The following is a 20,208-nucleotide window of genomic DNA, read 5'->3' as shown; positions in this document are numbered from 1 at the left end:
ACCCGGAATTTAAACTTTTGTTTCTACCGGGGTGTCAACGCAACAAAACAGTATTGGCTCCACTTGTCACGTGGTGTTTAGTGACGTATGTCTTAAATAAAATTATTGCATCGTGGTTTTAAGACGTTTTAGCTGAATAATGTGTATTTAAAAAAATATATAGTTATAGGAAATGAACATTGTAGTTGAAAGCGTAGTTGCGTTATGTTGTTTGAGTCGTTGTGATAAGAGAGGGTTGGAAAGGGGAGGGCAGCGAATGACAGGGAGAGGAGGAGGGTTTACTCGAATGTGTTGTCGACAGAATGGGGGACTTCTCCACAAGTGAGGAAGATTTGCTTTTATCGCGGACTCTTAGAGTTGAATGAAATGACAACTGAGTAAACCTCACTCAAAGGCAAACTAAATTTGCAGCAGTGCTCGTGTGCAAGCCGAGCTGTCACAGGAATCTTTGAACTCAGGTAGGTGTCTCATGTTTTAATGTCATCCGCTAATCATCTAAAAACGTCCTCGTTCGTATTAAACACGTTTTAACAAACTAAATCACCTTAACTTCTTAATCAACCGCTTAATAATTGACCCAATTTTAAGCACTGGAGAGATAGCTTGCAATGCTAAGTAATCAAATTGAGAGACTGATAGCACCAATAACCAGTAGCATTAGAACTACAATCGACATGTGACCTTTACGTCGATTTTTATTGGACGGAGGTTGGGTATACGCGTCTACCTACCGATGATGCTGGAACTTGGGACGTTCATGTTTACAATAGTCGGAGGTTGTTTATGCAACACATCTGACGTTTCTGTCGAAGGTGCGACAGCCACGGCAGTGAAAAGACGATTTGGTATTTGGTTGTTGCTTATTCTCAAATACCCACAAAATTGCCAACATAAGTGTGGTTACCATTCTGTGAAAACTTTTGTCACTTGTAAACTGGTGTATATTTACACCGTCGTTATTAATAGAGTATACAGTTGCAATTCTGAAAACAACTTAATTATTGTGCCCGTAAAACATAATATGAAACTGGAGATTGTTTGTTGTTATTGTTGTTGTTCATAATAACAAACGTAAAAATAGTTGCATTTTGGTAGTATAGAAGGTGTTTCATTATTATTATTTTAAATTAAAATTTTCAATTATAGTGTATATCTATTTCTTGACTTTTCATCGGAGCAGTTGAAAAATTGTACATGGCTAAAAATTATAATCACAATATTCAGTCCCCTGCGCAAAAGCATACTTGCGGTTCGGCACCCGTAGATTCATCTGTTTCCAGATCCCCCCAATACTTTAAAAATATTATTTTGTGGAGCCAAGTACCTTTTTTTTGCGACAATTCGTATTTTATCCTGCCTTCACGTGCCATGTGAAAGATGTACCTTACCACTCGGAAACTTGTAATTACGACTGAGCCCTGTTCATGTGCTTTTGTTGTAGTAAACAAAACAAAAATACACATACACCTTGCTAGTTGCCATCTTCTTTGTAAAGTTGAACAATTACGGCAAATAATGAGTTGTAAAGGACAAGACATTGAATTGTGTACGCGCCGTAACCTGCTAGCAGATGATAACGCCTGTATAAGTGATAATAAGTGTTAATATTTCTTACCATCCACGAATCTTTCGGCGCTCTTCGCCATGTTAAAAGTTGAAAAGTTCTCTCAGCTCGGAAACTCGGGTGTCCAAATAAATTCCCAGTTCTCCAGTGGAAAATATGACATGAGCGGGCGTTCATGTGCAATTTTCAACTGGATGTATTATTTACCATAATTTCGATACCACGTGAAGGCAGCATTATCCCTGCTTGTTCAAGAATTTTCAGGGTTAAAAAAGGTTGTTTTTTTACCCCTTCAATGCATTTACAATACAAAATCTGCAACACAATTTATTTTTAATTAAGATGGATGGATGGACGGAAAAATATAAAATCTGCAACCCTCTGTACAGAGCTGTGGGGAAAAAAAATAATTTACCCCTTCTCAAATTCTTATTTTTATGCATAGTTTGTTTAAGATCATCGAATGAATGTAAATATCAGACAAAGTAACCCAAGTTAACAAAAAATGCAGTTTTTAAATGGTGAATTTATTCAAGAAAAAAATATTCACAGCTACCTATCTGGCTGGCCCCGTTTGAAAAAGTAATTTCCCCCTAAATATAAGTATACGGTGAGCCAAGCTCAGCAGCAACAACTGAAATCCAGTGTTTTCATTAACTGGCAATGAGACTTTCACATCTCTGTCCCACCCTTCCTTGCAGGATTGTTGATTGTTAATTGAGCAACACTGTAGGGTTTTCGAGTGTGAACAGAATTTTTAAGGTCATGCCACATCATTTTAATCAATATTTTTAGGTCCGGACTTTGACTTGGCCACTCAAAAACATTCACTTTGTTTTTTACTGTACAAGCCATTCAAAAGTGATTTGCTGGAATGTTTTGGGTCATTGTCCTGCTGCAGAACGCAAGTGTGCTTCAGCTTGAGATCACAAACTGATGGCAAAACATTCTCCTTCAGGGTTTTCTGGTAAAGAGCGAAATTAATGGTTCCGTAATCGCAGCAAATCATCCATGTTCTGAATTAGTTAAGGAGCCCTGGACCATCACACTACCACCTCTATGTTTGAGTGTTGCTATGATTTTGTTTTTATGAAATACTGTGTTACTTTTACGCCAAATGTAACAAGATACATACCTTCCAAAAGGTTCAACTTTTAATATATATATATATATATATATATATATATATATATATATATATATATATAAACACAGTGCTGCTCAAAAGTTTGTAAACCGACTTTTTGTATAAAATATGAAAATAACCTTATTAAATGTTTAGTCATACCCAAATCTACAATGCCGACGTTGAAAATAATAGACTTGAACAAAAAGAATGATAATATTGTCATTCATTCTTGAACAAAAGTTGTTGATTTAAGAAAAACTCACATTTCATGGGTGCAAAAGTATGTGAACCCCTCACTTAATCGGACATTGCACCTTCTTTTACAATGATAACTTTATCCAAACATTTTCTTTCTTTCTTTTTTACATCGACTTTGGGGGATTGTTGCCACTCTTCCTTGCAAAATGCAGCCAATTGAGAGAGGCTGGATGGGCGTCTAGCATAAACTGCCCGCTTCAGGTCCCGCCACAGTATTTAGAAAGAATTTAAGTCAGAATCTTAACTGGGCACATCCAGAACACGAATATTGTTGTTCTTCAGCCATTCCTTGATTGTATTGCTGGAATGCTTTGGATTATTGTCATGTTGCATGATCCATCGTCGACCAGGCTGTAACTTCACAAAGAACGGCTTCAGGTTATGATCCAGGATTTCACAATATTCCTCTGAATTCATGATTCCCTGGACTATGTGGAGTTGTCCAGGTCCTGAGGATAAAAAGCCAGCCCAGAATTTAACGTTCTCACCCCCATGCTTCACTCTACGGTGAAGGTTCTTTTGCTGTTTTGCAGTGTTGACTTTTCACCAAACATGACTGTTTTAGTTGTGACCAAACAGTTCAATTTTGGACTCAACTGTCCATAGAAGGGACTTCCAAAAAGCTTCAGGTTTGTCCAGGTACTCTCTGGCAAATTTGAGATGGGCAGCTTTGATCTTTTTTTGTGAGCAGAAGCTTCTACCTAGCAAGCCTTCCATAAAAGCCTTGTCGATTGACTTGTTTTCTGATTGTTGAAGCATGCACATGTGTCCCAGATGCAGCAAAAGAGGTCTGCAAATCCCTCGATGTAGTGCACAGGTTGGCTTTCGCCTGAATTATCATTTATCTTGTGGGTCTTGCTGATATTTTAGAAGGTCATCCACTTCTAGGCTGGATTGTAGTAATTTTCAGTATTCTCTAGTTGCAAATGATCTGCTTCACAGTGGAATGATGAAGCTAACATTTTTTTTACATGACTTTATAGCTTTCCTCACTCCCCAGACAGATGTGCTGTCACTACCCACTTCCTAAGGTCCCCTGAGATTTCTCTTCCTCTCAGCATGACTGACCCGTATGGGTTCACCTGGGTAAGACTAAAGTGATGTGGTTTTGTCTCTGTTTCAGTCAGTGATGCACAATTTCTTCGCTAAACCTCTCTGATTTCATTGGTCCATTTCAGTGGTTAGTTTAGCTACTGACAAATGGCTCATTGCGTGTGGGAATAGAGGAAGCTCTTCAGACATTCCGTCACCTGTAGACATTATTCAAACACTCACCAAGCTTTACTTCTGGGAAATTAACAGTTATGACTAAATCTAAACAGTTATAACTAAATCTGGGGAGAATACTCTCAACACTACCAATATACCTGATCCTACTTGACTGCTTGTTTTAAGCAATGCAGCTTAGGGTTCAATTACTTTTGCACCTACATGAATTGACCAAAACTTTTTTAAAATTTAGTTTAGACTACACAAATTATGTAAAAAAAAAAAAAAAAAAAAAAAAATGCATTGAAATGCTAAACCCCTACATCTGTTATTTCAGATTGAATAATAAAATCAGGTTGAAACAATTGGAAAATCCAAATTGCTCAAGAGGTTCACAAACTTTTGAGCAGCGCTGTGTGTATATGTATGTATGTATATATATATATTTATGTGTGTGTCTATATATATATATATATATATTGTCCTCTTTTGTTCCTTTGTAACCTCCTGGATGAGTTGTCTCCATGCTCTTGGAGTAATTTTTGTAGAATGGCCACTCGTAAAAGGTCCACCACTGTACCATGTTTTCGCCATTTGTGGATAACTGCTCTCACCTTGGATCACTTCAGTCCTAAAGCTTTAGGAATGGCTTTGTAACCCTTTTAAAATTGATAGGTGACAATCACTTTATTTCTCAATTTTTTCTGCTAGGTTCTGTAGACTTTTTTCACCAAAAAAAAACAGAAATATGTAATCACCGGAGATCTCAACTTCTGGTCCTTCTATTTAGCGCTAGAAGCAAGATGGATCGTAGAGTATACTGTACACTATCTGAAGCATTTGCCAAAAATCACCTTTGCCGATGTGGAAACTAGCATTCTCGAACTCCATCACGAAAAAAAGAAGATGAAGAAAGGATATGCATTTTTCCACGAGAAACTCATCGAAAAGGGGACTCTCTAAAACGCTTCATTGTGTAATGTCGCCTAATGTCAGAAAACTTTTATGAATCGTCATCAAAATTCACCCGTACATCTCCACTTATGACCACATTCATCTTTGAAAATATCAATATGATCGGCTCAATAGTACGAGTTTTATGATTATTAAATGTTTTCCTCATTAAGCGTACTGAGTTTGCACCTCTAGAGCAAGAAATTGGTGTGGGTGTACGTAGAGATGTGCATGTGAATTTGATAACAACTGGTCGTAGGCATTAAACCACGTTGAGTTTTTTTTACATTTTTACAGTGCCTCAGCTCGAAAAGTACGAAGGTAACTGCTAACTCTGTTGGCCTAATTCATAGTAAGGATATAGAGGACATTACTTGTTGGTAACTCGTGATGTGTGTTTGTGTACGCCTGTCATAATCCTAGTATAAAAACATTTCTGTGAGGGCTAGTTTGTTTGCGGCATCGATCAAACACAGATTCCCTCGTAGGAGACGGTGTAAAGTTCTTCCAAGAGAAAAGCCTTGCAATAGCCTCGGGTTTCAGGCGTCAACACGTAATCCTTGGAGGTGAAACACCTGCTTCAGACGTGTGTGCTGCCTTTTCCTGATAATAAAATGTGGTCCTTCCTCCCGCCAAATCTCTCAAATCCACATCTGTGTTAGTTCCGTGTTGCATGGAAACTAATGAAATGAATGTAAGGCTGCTTTAATAAAGTTTAAAATGCACGAAGAGCATTCCGGTACGATACAGTAACTTTTATTTTTAGCTTGCGCCACGTAAGTCGCGATCCACAGCGATGACATATTTCCGGCCAAAAAATGCGGTGTGAAAAAGGTCTGTTTAAGTAATTTCTTGATTGAACAGGCCTTGGGGCAATCTGACTTGTGTGAAAAATTACTCAGCTTTCCCCAAAAATTGTTTAGAGCCATGTGGCTTTTATGTTTCTTTAATAAATCATATAACCACATAAACTGTTTACTTAGGTTATCTTTGTTTGGTAATCTACATTTGTTTGATGTTCTTAAACATTAAAGCAGGGAAACTATGCAAAAAATATAGGAATTTTAGAGGGTGCAAATACTTCTTTACAGCACTGTACATAATCAAATTTCTATAAACTGACAACATAAACATGTAAACAAGTTGGCCTATTTCACAGTTTAATTTGTAGAGGGCCTGTTGTAATCTTATATTTATGGCACATATTACTGTGTTGTAATTTTATATTTGTGGCACATATTACTGTGTCATGTACTGAAACTTACTTGGCTTGTATTGCTACCATGCAGATGGGTCAGGCACTGTGGAGGCTGCCACCCAGACAACAGCAGCAGCTTCAGGAAGAGCTTGTTGACCGACTGGCTGACACAAGAGGAGCCAGACAAGAGCAAGGTACTCTTGACACTTACAGTGTAGTGTACCTGCTGGTGTCAGCAAATGGATATTGCAGGGTTCCCCCCAGCCAACTTGCGAACCCAGTTGTCTTGACAAAATTCAGTGCGGTGAAGGGGAGCGGGCCAACCAACAGCCAACAATTACTATTCGTCGTTCGTTGACGGGGGATGTCGGTGCGCACAAGGCTCGGAATTATTATAATTTTTCTTTGCGGAGCTGTTTCACGAATCAATGACTTCATTTAAGTAGCAAATTAAAAATTTTGCGGAGCATTATTTTTTTCTGCAGCCAGTTAATTCCAGGGACGTAAGTCAAGGGTTTTATTAAACAATAAAAAAAAACACAATACAGTATAGCAAATAAAAAATTTTGTGTCTTTTTTTAATATATATATATATATATAATCAACAGTTTTTATTTCTTAATTTCACGTTGTGTAGAGCAGCAAACTGTACTTTCTTGTCTAGAAGCAAGGCTAAAGGGGCTACAAAAATATATTTAGATCGACTGCAATGTCATTTTGAAAACATTTATTGTGCAGACCTCAAAAGCCAAAATCAAAATCTAGGGCTCTATTATGAAAACAAACAAATTACATTATTGCTATTGTAATTATTTTATGCTAATATACTCTAGCGAATTGGGTTATTGTATATTGTTGTTTGATACACGTTAGAAAAGAAGAGAAAATAAAAAAAAGAAGAATAGAAAAGCGCCAGGCTAATAAAACACTGGGGAGAACCCTGTATTGACTAAATTTATGAATTCAGGTTAACGCTGGGGAAAAATCAAAACAGTGCTACGGATGTACAAAATGTGAATGTGAATAAAAATACACTGATTTGTAAATCCTTTTCAACTTATATTGTGTTGAATACACTATCAAAATGAGATATTTAATGTTCAAACTGATTAACTGTATTATTTTTGTTTTGTTTTTGCAAATATTCTCACATTTGTAATTTGATGCCTTCAACACGTTCCAAATACCTGGGACAGGGGTAACAAGACTGGGAAAGTTGAGAAATGCTCAAAAAGAACCTGTTTGTAACACTCTAAATTGTTTGTCGAAGTGTGCCCCGCATACCTAAAATAGATGGCTGGAATTGCGATTTAATTTGCGATAGTTTTTTTTCAAGGTCCTTTCCTAATTTATTTTTCAATAAACAAGCAATAAATCTTTATTACAACAAACAATATCACATCTATTGTATTATAGGATACTTAGGCTGCTACGTTCACACTGCACGCAAATGCGACCCAGATCGGATTTTTTGTCCAAATGCGAATTGTATCTAACTTTTTTATGTCAGTCTGAACGGCTCAATTCCGATTTTTTCATATCCTGGCCTGGGTCACTTTCGTATGTGGTCCTAGATTGGATATGTCTCTGAATTTTTGCAATGTGACCGCAGTCTAAACGGCTAGGCCGCATATATCCGACCTCGACATCATCAAAAATCCAATATGCGCTCCGCGCGGGCGAGGGCATTAAGCTTGATTTGTGCTTTGCGCATCCGGCAGGTCCGGGAGGCTCGGAAGATGTACGTGAATCGGCAAAGTTGTTTCGAGTAACAGTTGTGACTTTATATTTGATTTTAATCTCACTTAAAACATGAAGTCTAAAGATGACGTTTTGTGGTGGTGATATTGGTAATTTAGCCACGCAGACGGCTCATTTATTACGTGCGGCAATGACATGACGTCATCGTTAGGGAGACAAAAAGGAGAGGTCTCCGTGAGCTGAGGTGCTCGAGCAGGCTCACCTCATTTTTTCAAAATATTATTACTACCTCCTCCTGCATTACTCCTCTGTAGATATAAGATGGTAAAAATGAGCCCCGATGACGGACTTCTACAAGTCTGTGGCCCTGACAGACTAGACCATACTTCCGCAAACACAGCATTGTGAGTGACGTCTCTTCTTCTCCGCATGCGGGTCACTTTGGGGACGCATTACGTCCACACAGCAGACAGACTAAGGTCGCAATTAATAGGTAAGTGAACGCTTACTCAAAAAAATCAGATTTCACCAACAAATCGGAATTGAGCATTAAGACCTGCAGTGTTAACTTAGCCTTAGTTCAGGGATAGGCAAGTTCGGTCCTAGAGAGCCGTAGTCCTGCATGTTTTTGATGTCTCCCTCCTCGAACACAGCTGAGAGGCTCCTGCAGAACGTAATGTTGAGCTGATGATTTAAAACACCTGGGTTTAGAGGCAGGAGACACCAAAAACATGCAGGACTGCGGCTCTCTAGGACAGAACTTGCCTATCCCTGCCTTAGAGAGAGTCAAATGACGCATTCATTTTAAAATACATTTAATCTACTACAATTACAGCTATAAACTTACTAAATACTTTGTAATGCAGTCTTGTAAGCATTCACAACAACATTATTCTGCCACACAGTTGTGGAGTAAATATAAATACATACTGTATGTGACCCGCTTTGGCAAAAGGGTCCGCATGTTGGGGAGATTATTGAGCAAACATCCTGCAGCTCCACAGAGTGACAGTGACAGCGAGTCGGATAAGTGTAAAAGTTGTGAACTGACTTGTATGTGATAATTGTAGGCCAATGTAATCATGGATTGTAAATAATAAAATGTTTTGATCACTGTTCGATGTTATCGCGTCTATGAAAGACCACTTTGACGCGTCACGAATGAACTCTCTGCATCGAGTCGCAGAATATCACCCCAAATGTTTATGTTATGCTCTTATAAGTGGGATGAAATTTAAATCAAATATGAGCTATAAAATATAAAATTTGAAGATGAAAAATGAATGTGATGGTCCTTCCAAAGTGAGTCTCCCTGCCCCAAAATGCACACAGCACATATTTGGAGTGACTTATAAATCAAGTATGTATCGTGTTGTACACCTATGTATTATTACAAAAACTGTTGAACCGTCAAAACATTTTTATTTTCTTTATGTGACTAAATGCATTTGAGACAGACATAACATCCATAAATGTACTTGTCACAGACAAATGTCAAATAATTCTTTAATTCACATAAAATTATTAAATCTAATTTCCCACTGCAGTAATATGACTGCATTTAAGCAAGAAAATACCACAAGGAGCAACAAGAAAATAACCAAACTTTGGCTGATGCCTCAGAGGAGGAATTGTAAGTTTAATGTGATCTTCAAAGTTGCGTCTGATGTCATCTGTTGAGAGGTCAAACTTCCATAACTTTAAAAGGGTTCAAATCTCGGATGATGGCCTTACCTGCTATTGGAATTGCCTTTCCAGTGATTATTTAACAGTTCCTGAAAATTTGGAGTCAATATCTTTTTCCTAAGGTACTGGTTGCTAGAGATATTTGAAAAATGCAAGCGCCGAAACTTTAAACCAGTTTTTCTCAAAACTAGGGATTCCAATCTGCCAACATTAAAATTGCTGTAACTGTCAATCTTTGAGGTACATCCATGTATTATATATAATTTTAAAGGGAATTAAGAGCAGAATTTGAATATATGAATATCACAATTTTTATTTAATGGCACATGAGGACCCTTTTGCCAGAGCTGATATAGATGTATATACAGTTGAAGTCAGAAGTTTACATACACTGTGCAAAAACACACATTACATTTTTTGCCTTAAGTCAAATCAGACTAAACCTCTCCTGTTTCAGGTCAGTCAGCATCACCAAAATTATTTAATATCTTTAAATGCCACAATAATAAGAGAGTGAATTTCTTAGAGCCTTTTATATTACAGTGGTACCTTGGAGGTTGAACATAATTCGTTCCTGCAAAGTGTTCAAAGTCCAAATTGATCAACCTCCGAAAAACGTTTTCCTATAGGAAATAATGTAGAGGGGGGTCCTCGTGCCAGTATTTACAGAAGTAGTGACAGTAGTTTCAACTGCGCGATAATCTCCTTCCTAATTCCACTGTGGTTCGTAGCACTGTATGTTTTTCTTTGCTGCCACTGGTATTGTTGAAGAAAATTGTCGTGGAAAAATCAAAATGCACTCGCGAGTATGGAGCACCTCTGGGAGTATTCACGATCTGACTGGAAATGAGAAGTGCATTGTCACAACTACCGCAACATGAGCATTCGGCATTACTCGGCTTCACTCGTTTACCCGTTTTCAAGGTATGTTTGGCTTAGCTTGCTTTTTAGGTGTTCGAACTCCGAAAATGAGTTTAAACTCTGAGGCATTTTTTACTCAAGATTTTTGGGTTGAAGTCCGAATTGTACGAGTTCCGAGACGTTCAAACTCCGAGGTTCCACTGTATATCTTTCAAAGTCAAAAGTTTACATACACATAAAGGACAATGACTTTAAAGAACATAGGTAAGCCCAGATGATGAGATCATTGCTTTGGGATCTGGTTACCTGACAACATGTGAGTTAATTGACGACACACTTGGGGATGTATTTAAGGCCACACCTCAAACACTCTGCTTCATTGTTTGAAATCATGGGAAAATCTAAAGAAATCGGCTGGGAAAACAGAGAAAGAATTGTGGAGCTCCACAAGTCTGGCTCATCCTTGGGTGCCATTTCCAGATGCTCGAAGGTGCCACGTTCATCTGTTCAAACAATTATACGAATATACGCAAGTATAAACGTCATGGGAATGTCCAGCCATCACACCGCTCAGGAAGGAGACTTTGTGTCCCAGACATTAACAGGTTTTGGGCCGAAATGTGCAACTCAACCCCAGAACAAAAGTCAAAGACCTTGTGAAGATGCTTGATGAAGTTAGTAAGAAAGTGTCACTATCCACAGTGAAACGAGTCCTGCATGACAGCGAGAAAGAAGCCATTACTCCTGAAGAAACATAAAAACGCCAGACTACACTAGTGTTGTCACGATACCAAAATTTGGACTTCGATACTATACCTGCATAAAATACCTCGATACCGGTTCTGAAAGGTACCTCGACAAAACTCTAATACATAGGTGTCAAACTCCGGTCCTGGAGTCCTGCAGGTTTTGGATGTTTCCGTTCTCCAACACAGCTGATATATGATCAACTCATCAGCAAGCTCTGCGTAAGCCTGACAACGATCCTGCTGATTGGAATCAGCTTGTGTTGGAAGAGGGAAACCTCCAAAACCTGCAGGACTGCGGCGCTCCTAAAACATGCTATGCTCTAAAACATCAGCAAAAGCAGCAAAATTAAAACTGTCAAAAGAACTTCAAATTATTTTTTATTTATTATTAATTCAAAATATTGGGATGTATACATGTTAATTTATGTACATACTGTATATATTTATGTTTATACTGTATGTGCTTTCACATTGCATGCCATATTCTTGAAGTACTGTATTCGACTGCATTTGATGTAATCCGTTTTAAATATTGGCAATACAGTGGCACTCCAATGACTTAATGTAACGTTGCTTGAGTGTGCGTGCATGTCTCTGCTCTTCTCCATTCCGCTCCCAATTAGTCGAATGCGTAATCAAATACGACAAACTGGGAACAAAATAATTCACACTCCACTTATTTTTAAGGGAAGTGTCAAAAATGTGTCACAACTGTGTTGCTGTCAGTCGTCTGAGCTTTTTCTATGCATAACTGTGATTTCCTACTGTGCCTGTTTATTGAACGCACCTTGAGTCCACTGCAGGAATTACTGCTGCTTTTTCTTCTGCTTCTACGTGAAAAACATTTGCTCTTGTTACAAAATGTTTCTAAAACTTAAAATTGAAAACCACACGTGTTCTTCATGTGTTTATTGAAAACTTGCGTAGGCAATGCCAATGCTGTCGCGTGGCTTCCACTCTGCTTGCGCGCTCCCGTAGAGCCTTAATTATTGCGTCAAACTTCTCAACGAGGAGTGGACGGCCAGCGAGCGGCCGAGTGCTACAGTTAATAAGCTTTAATAAGCTTAATTAGCGCTTCATGCTTCTCAACTTGGAGTGCACGTCCAGCGAGCGCTTCAGTGCGTGAAGCCATCTTCCTGCGCCCTCTCGCACACACGCTGAAAGAGGCGTGTCGCTTACTTAAGGCGTTTGCCACATATTGGTAGACAGGCGGCCATGCGTGTATGTTTACCTGCCTTTAAAACAGAGTTGGCAAGCGGTCTCGTATTATTTTATTTTTTTTAAGTACTGGTACTAACAAAAAATCAAACCAAGCCGTTTTTGACGCCAAAACATCGAGGTACGGTACTGGTACCGGTATCCCATGCAACACTAGATAACCCTTTGCAAAAAAGACACCAAGACATAGATTTTTGAGCTGTTTTGCTGCAGCAGGAACTGGAGCTCTTCATAAAATAGACGGCATCATTAAGAAAGAACATCACATGGAGATATTAAGGCAAGATCTCAAGACATCAGCCTGGAACCTAAGACTTGGATGCATATGGGCCTTCCAAATGGACAATGACCATAAGCATACTGCCAAAATTGTTAAAAAGTGGCTTGACAAAGTCAATGTCTTGGAGTGGCCACCACAAAGCCCTGATCTGAATCGCATTGAAAATTTGTGGGCAATCTGAAAAGGCGTGTGCGAGCAAGGCACCCGACAAACCTGTCTCAGTTACACCAGTTCTGTCAGGAGGAATGGGCCAGGATTCCCGCAGAAGATTGTGGAAGGTTACAAAACGTTTGACCCAAGTCATGCAGTTCGAAGGAAATGCTACACGATACTAAGGAAATGTATGTAAACTTTTAACCTTGAAGAAAATAATATAAAATTATGTAAGGAATTCACTCTCATTATTGTGGCATTTAACAAAATTTTATAATTTTGGTGATCCTGACTGACCTGAAACAGGAGATGTTTAGTCTGATTTGATTTCAGAAAATGAGGCAAAAAATGAAATGTGTGTTTTTGCACACTGTATGTAAACTTCTGCCTTCAACTAATAAGTGAACCCTGAGCTGCATTGCTTAAAACAAGCAGTCAAGTAGGATCAGGTAGGACAAATTGGTAGCTAAACTAACCACTGAAATAGACCAATGAAATGAGAGGTTTAGCAAAGAAATTGTGCATCACTGACTGAAACAGAGACAAAACCACGTCACTTTAGTCTTACCCAGGTGAACCCGTACAGGTCAGTCATGCTGAGAAGAAGAGAAATCTCAGGGGACCTCAGGAAGTGGGTAGTGACAGCACATCTGTCTGGGGAAAACTATGAAGTCATAAAAAAAAGAGCTTCATCATTCCACTGTAAAGCAGATCATCTGCAACTAGAAAACACTGAAAATTACTACAATCCAGCCTAGAAGTGGATGACCTTCTAAAATATCAGCAAGACCCACAAGATAAATGATAATTCAGGCGAAAGCCAACCTGTGCATTACATCGAGGGATTTGCAGACCTCTTTTGCTGCATCTGGGACACATGTGCATGCTTCAACAATCAGAAAACAAGTCAATCGACAAGGCTTTTATGGAAGGCTTGCTAGGTAGAAGCCTCTGCTCACAAAAAAAGATCAAAGCTGCCCATCTCAAATTTGCCAGAGAGTACCTGGACAAACCTGAAGCTTTTTGGAAGTCCCTTCTATGGACAGTTGAGTCCAAAATTGAACTGTTTGGTCACAACTAAAACAGTCATGTTTGGTGAAAAGTCAACACTGCAAAACAGCAAAAGAACCTTCACCGTAGAGTGAAGCATGGGGGTGAGAACGTTAAATTCTGGGCTGGCTTTTCATCCTCAGGACCAGGACAACTCCACATAATCCAGGGAATCATGAATTCAGAGGAATATTGTGAAATCCTGGAACATAACATGAAGCCGTTCTTTGTGAAGTTACAGCCTGGTAGACGATGGATCATGGACTTGACAATAATCCAAAGCATTCCAGCAATACAACCAAGGAATGGCTGAAGCACAACAAGATTTATGTTCTGGATGTGCCCAGTCAAAAACATTTTTTTTTTTTTTAAATTCTTTCAAAATACTGTGGGCGGGACCTGAAGCGGGCAGTTTATGCTAGACGCTAATCCAAACCTCTCTCAATTGGCTGCATTTTGTAAGGAAGAGTGGCAAAAATCTCCCAAAGTAGATGTGAAAGACTGATAAGTCACTAAAGATAGTGTTTGGATGAAGTTATCATTGCAAGAGGAGGTGCAATGTCTGATTAAGTGAGAGGTTCACATACTTTTGCACCCATGAAATCAGAGTTTTTCTTAAATCAACGTTTGCTCAATAATGAATGACAATCTTATCATTATTTTTGTTCAAGTCCATTATGTTCAATGTCAGCATTGTAGATTGGGGTAAAACTAAAGATTTGATAAGGTTATTTTAATATTTTATACAAAAAATCTGACCATGCCTGCAGGGTTCACAAACTTTTAAGCAGCACTCTCTATATGTATATATAGCAATAGTGCTAGCATTAGCTATATATTTAGCACGGCCAACGGGATGCCGGTAAAAAAGTGGAAGCGTTCGAGGGGCTCTTATGGAAAAAAAAAAAAAAAAGGGAAGGTGCTGCAGGAGAAAGAGTGGCTCACATGTACTGCAGTACACAGTAGTTCTGTCTTTTTTCAACCAACTTAAATGTTGTACATCAAGCGACGCCCCTCTCCTCCGGTGTGCGTAATGACCCTGGGAGCTGCTGCGATCAACCGGTGCAAACTCACATGGTTAAAAGTAGGCGAAAATCGAGGCGAACACTCACCCCCGCTTTCGCTGTTTAATTCAAACAGACGCTTGCTTGCAGCGTTTTTTTGCCTGCATCACCACAACATCCTATTTCGGCCATATTCTTTCGGCTTGAATTTTATTTCGGCCGAATGCCGAAAATGGCAAAAAATATAAATGACCAGTCAAATTGCAGCCTAGACGATTAGCAAATCACGTTTTATCAAATCGCAATTATGTTGCAAATGCAAATTATTGTTCAGCCCTTAACAGTGTTAGAAAGTTTCAGAACAACATTCCTCAATGTACAATCACAAAGAATTTAGGGACTCCATCATCAACGGTCTATAATATCATCTGGGGAAACCCCTGCATGTAAGCGGCAAGGCTGAAAACCAACATTGATTGCCCATGACCTTCAATCCCTCAGGCAGCACTGCTTTAAAAATTGGCATTGTTGTGTAACAGATATTACCACGTGGGCTCAAAAACACTTAGACAACCATGGTTGGTTAATACAGTTTGTCGCTACATCAACAACAAATGCAAGTTATAACTATATCATGCGATCAAAAGCCATATACTGACAACACCCAGAACTGCAATCGGCTTCTCTGGGTCTGAGCTCATCGGAGATGGTCAAATGAAAAGTGTGTATAACGAATCTACGTTTAAAATTATTTTTATTTGTGGGGGGGGTTATGGATGTTGTGTCCAAAGAGGAAAACGACCATCCAGATTGTTATCAGCACAATGTTCAAAAGTCAGCGGCATCTGTGATGGTACAGGGGTGTGTTTGTGACCATGGCATGGGTATCTTGCACATCTATGAATGCACCATTAATGGTGAAATGAAAAATACAGATTTTGGAGAAACATATGCTGCCATCCAAGCAATATATTTTTCAGGGGTGTCCCTGCTTATTTCAGCAGGACAGTGCCAAGCCACATTCTTCAAGTGATACAACAGGCTTCATAGTAACAAAAAAAAGTGTGAGTACTAAACTGGCTTGCCAGCAGTCCAGACTCGTCTCTCATTGGAAATATGTGTGGTGAAAAATATGACAACGGACTGTTGAGCAACTCAAGTTGTACATCAAGTAAGAAGGGGAAATAATTTCACCTACAAAGCTTCAACAATTAGAGTCCTCAGTTCCAAAACGCTTTTTGAGTGCTCTTAAAAAGAAAAGTGATGTAACACAGTTATAAACATGCACCTGTCACAACTTTTTGGGATTGTGTTGCAGGCATCAAATTCAAAATGGGTGAAAAAGTTGATCAATTTGAACATTTAATATCTTGTGTTTGTAATATATTTAATTGAATATAGGTTGAAAAAGTTGATCAATTTGAACATTTAATATCTTGTCTTTGTAATATATTCAGTTGAATATAGGTTGAAAATGATTTTCAAATGTTAGTAAGTCATGCATGTCATTGTTAACAAAATAAATAATGTTATGTAATAAATAATAAATAATGTCCCTAGGGAGAGATGGAGGGACACTTCGAAGATTCCCTCAACATTGTTATGGCCCTGACATCTACCATCTGATGAAAATCCGCAGAGGTAGGAAGAATGAAAATATTTTTAGAATTTTAACAATGCTGCTCATTCATTTTATTTTGCATTTTATCTTGTCTTATTGTTAAACAATCCTTTGCTTTGCATTTTGACTGATGGTTTGCATACACTGAGAATAGCAAGAAAGAATAGTGTACTTTTTCTAGCGGAAGCAGCTATTGTTTTCGTTCATTGTTTAAATGGAGCCCATGCTGTGGAACCTCTTGAGACCAGTACATTCCAGCACTACGCTCTTCAAACCTTTGGTTACTGTACAGGCAATTATGAAGTCGTATAATTTAAATGAAAAACAAACGAGCAAAAAACAAATCTAATTTTAATGGCAATTGGAAAGGGTTTAAGAGAAGTGTCATCAGCTTCTGTAAAAAGTTTCTGTAAAACAAAAACAACTGAAAATCTCCTCCTTTTTTCAACAATTGGCAACATATAGGGGGACTCAAAACAGATGTACAGTATTGTGACACCATTGGAGTCAAGTTGCTTTCAATGCAAGTCCACTTAACTTGCAAAGTATATTCATCTTTTTATTTATTTCAATCATGCAGTGCACCACCCCTTGTCCTGCCCCACAATACTGTATCATTGGTTTAGCTTTCATTAGAGTGACAATGGGGTTCAGCTCACCCAAGTTTGGGCATCTCCTCTTCGGCCTCGCGAGGCGCGAATGCTAGAGATGACTGTCTGTTTGCTTCTAACTAGTGGAAGCAAAGCCCAGAGTTAAGCATTTTAGCTTGTACGAACGTGGCACGTGGACATGTCACCAAACACGAACGCCCTCTGTACTGCCATCGCGTTGACATCCCTAAAAAATCAAGTAAGCTATGCTGTCTAAAGATGTCATAGGTTTACATGGAATGGGTTGGTGGTGGGCACTCCATGCAAAGAAACTGTTTGTGTACAAGACATTAATAGATTGTTATGTCCCTTTAACTCTAGAGATGTACATTGCCACTATTACTACATCATTGATGTCCAAAGGAAATTTACAGCCTACTCCCAGATTTGATCCTTTGTCGTTTGCCGAGGTGAATGTCATGAGACTTAGCAAGGTCTCGTTTCAAGGCTCCACACTGTTTAGGTTTCCTGGTTGGAAACATCCACCCATCCATTTTCTTAACTGCTTGTCCTCACAAGTGTTGCAGCTTGCTTCGGGCAGTAGGCGGGGTACACCCTGAACTGGTTGCCAGCCAATCGCAGAGCACACAGAGACGACCAACCATCCAAATCACAACAGTATCATTTTCAGTATTTGTCCTATGCTTATTTATACTTGCTCTGTAATTTTTTGTTGTTGTAGGTAAAGAACAAAATGGTTTTATAGATTTGGACATGCTCCCACCAGAGCTGGGAATCACCATTTTGTCGTATCTGAATGCTACTGACCTGTGTCTGGCCGGGTGTGTCTGGCAGGACCTAGGAAATGATGAATATCTTTGGCAGGGGTAAGGAGATTGAAGTCTGGTTTCTGTGATGGCATTTTTCCATGTGTTTGCAGTAAATGTCTTTTTTGCTTTTTTCCTAAATTAGTCTTTTTGAGAACCCACATGTGTTGATTTTCCAGGCTCTGCAAGTCCACTTGGGGTCACTGCTCCATCTACAACAGAAGGCTGCCTGCTGGTTTCTCATATAGAAGACTATATCTACAACTAGATGAAGGCAGCCTTACATTCAACGCCAACCCGCAGGAGGTAATGCATGCCAAACTTCAAAGATCATGAGTCCCACAGACCCCCACCACAGTGCGCACACATGTATGTGTGTGTCTCGATCTTCAGAAGTACTCAGGCCTATGTATGATCTCTCTCTCACTTTCTCTCCCCCTCAACAGGGAATCTCTTATTTCATGTCTAAAGGCATACTAGTGGATCACCCCACAGAGCAGGCGAAGTTCATCTTTTACACTAGACGGCTCAACTGGAAGATGCTGAGAAATTACCTGGATGAGAGGTAAGCATAGAGATTTATACGTACACTTGAAATTTGCTCATGTAATAGGTAATTGCATCCATCTAGGACTCTTTTTTTAATAGACTGTATATAAATACACATGTCAATACAACACTTATTTTATCTGCAAATTAGACCATGCATTTTACACACGCATTCAATTCAATATAATAATATATTGTGGTCATAATTTTATGACAGACATTAATTATAAAAATAAAAATCAACATTAACATGATCTTCTTTATTCCTTGATAAGTGTTATATTTATTTGCTGGGCACTAATTTCAGAAGGCAACAGTATATTTTAAAAAATGTGTTTATTGTCGAATCTTCTCACCATCACAAATTGACAACTAAAGTGAACAAAAAAAAAAATATTCTTGTACATCTCTAACTTCAACATTTAAAAAGCTTGTTGAGTTTTACAAATATATATAATTTGTTTAAAAATGTTTTGTCTTAGTCTGCAATTAATTTGAAATATGTCAGTGTTCTCCTGTCTTTCTCACCATGTTTGTTATGTTTCCTCACCTTTTAGCGAGGCATCATATGATCGTAGTATGTCAACCACTTGCTTTTTTTGTGATATATGGTGATCCACAAATCAATAACCAATACAGCTGAACACTGTACAATGAACTCTGAGGATGTGTGGAATGTGGATACAGGGCTCCAGACTGCCCCTAAATGGTTTCATTTTGACCCTAAAATATGGGACAGTGCAGGTAAATTTTTCATACGCTCGTGCAAATGCGACCGGTAAATCTGTATGTTTTATCATTGGGTTTTTTTTATGAAATATTTTTGTGACTGCAAATGATCATATGATGCTGGTGTGTACATTCATAACAATAACAAACAAAAGCATATAGAAATATAGCCTGAATAAAAACAATCCCATACAGCATCAAACCACAATTTTAAAGAACCTATATCATGTTAACTCTAGGCATATATATGATTTCATCTTGTATTTGACACCATGGCGATGTGGGCGTTATTTTGATCGCTATATTTCTAATCCGGAAGTAAAACGCCTAGTTTATCAAAACCCAGCCTCTCCCTGTGTGGCTGCCGCATCCCATTCATGACATCATTACTTGCACCACCCAGCAAACAGTAAATATGCAAGATCATATTGTAGTGTTCAAGAAAGGATCAGGCCGAATGGCAAACTAGCAACAACCCTTTAATGCTAATTTGGAACAATTGCCTTCTGCCGTAACCATGCCAAAACTGCAACAACATACTAAAGCTTACAAAAAGTCTCATGTTGCCTTCATGGCCCCTCCAGACCATGGGAAACCACAAAACCCTCAAACCACATACAAATACTGTGGAGCCTCATGTCCTCAAACCAGATTCAAGTGGCAATTTTATACAGCATTGATGTACTACTCATCTGTGCACATGGTGATGTGTGAAACAACTTAGTATGTTTATTTTTTTAATAGAACAAAATACGTCTAACATATCGTGCTTGACAACAAAGCTAATGGTAGAGCTTATGCTAATATGATGTCATTATTTAGTTAGCGGTTTACTTACAGCCTTGGCGTCTCCATCAGGTTTGATTCTAGGAATTGTG

General features: G+C 38.7%; 1 protein-coding gene across 2 annotated transcripts in view; it reads left to right on the top strand.

Annotated features, from left to right (window-relative positions):
• Positions 1-262: 262 nt before the first annotated feature.
• The window catches only part of fbxo8 (F-box protein 8), a 31,328-nt gene continuing 11,382 nt past the window's right edge, over positions 263-20,208 (top strand). For both annotated transcript variants that reach the window (XM_086081653.1, XM_086081652.1), the window contains exons 1-6: positions 263-458; positions 6,404-6,506; positions 16,575-16,655; positions 17,968-18,112; positions 18,232-18,358; positions 18,499-18,617. In XM_086081653.1, coding sequence (XP_085937779.1) covers positions 6,404-6,506; positions 16,575-16,655; positions 17,968-18,112; positions 18,232-18,358; positions 18,499-18,617 — 575 coding nt within the window. In that variant the 5' untranslated portion in view covers positions 263-458. The remainder of the gene's footprint in view (positions 459-6,403; positions 6,507-16,574; positions 16,656-17,967; positions 18,113-18,231; positions 18,359-18,498; positions 18,618-20,208) is intronic.

Source organism: Leptonotus elevatus, chromosome 8, assembly GCF_054856555.1.
Source record: "Leptonotus elevatus isolate MCC_2025b chromosome 8, RoL_Lele_1.0, whole genome shotgun sequence".
NCBI lineage: Eukaryota > Metazoa > Chordata > Actinopteri > Syngnathiformes > Syngnathidae > Leptonotus > Leptonotus elevatus.
The sequence above is the reverse complement of the archived record's forward strand: the minus strand, read 5'-3'. Positions and strand labels throughout refer to the sequence as shown.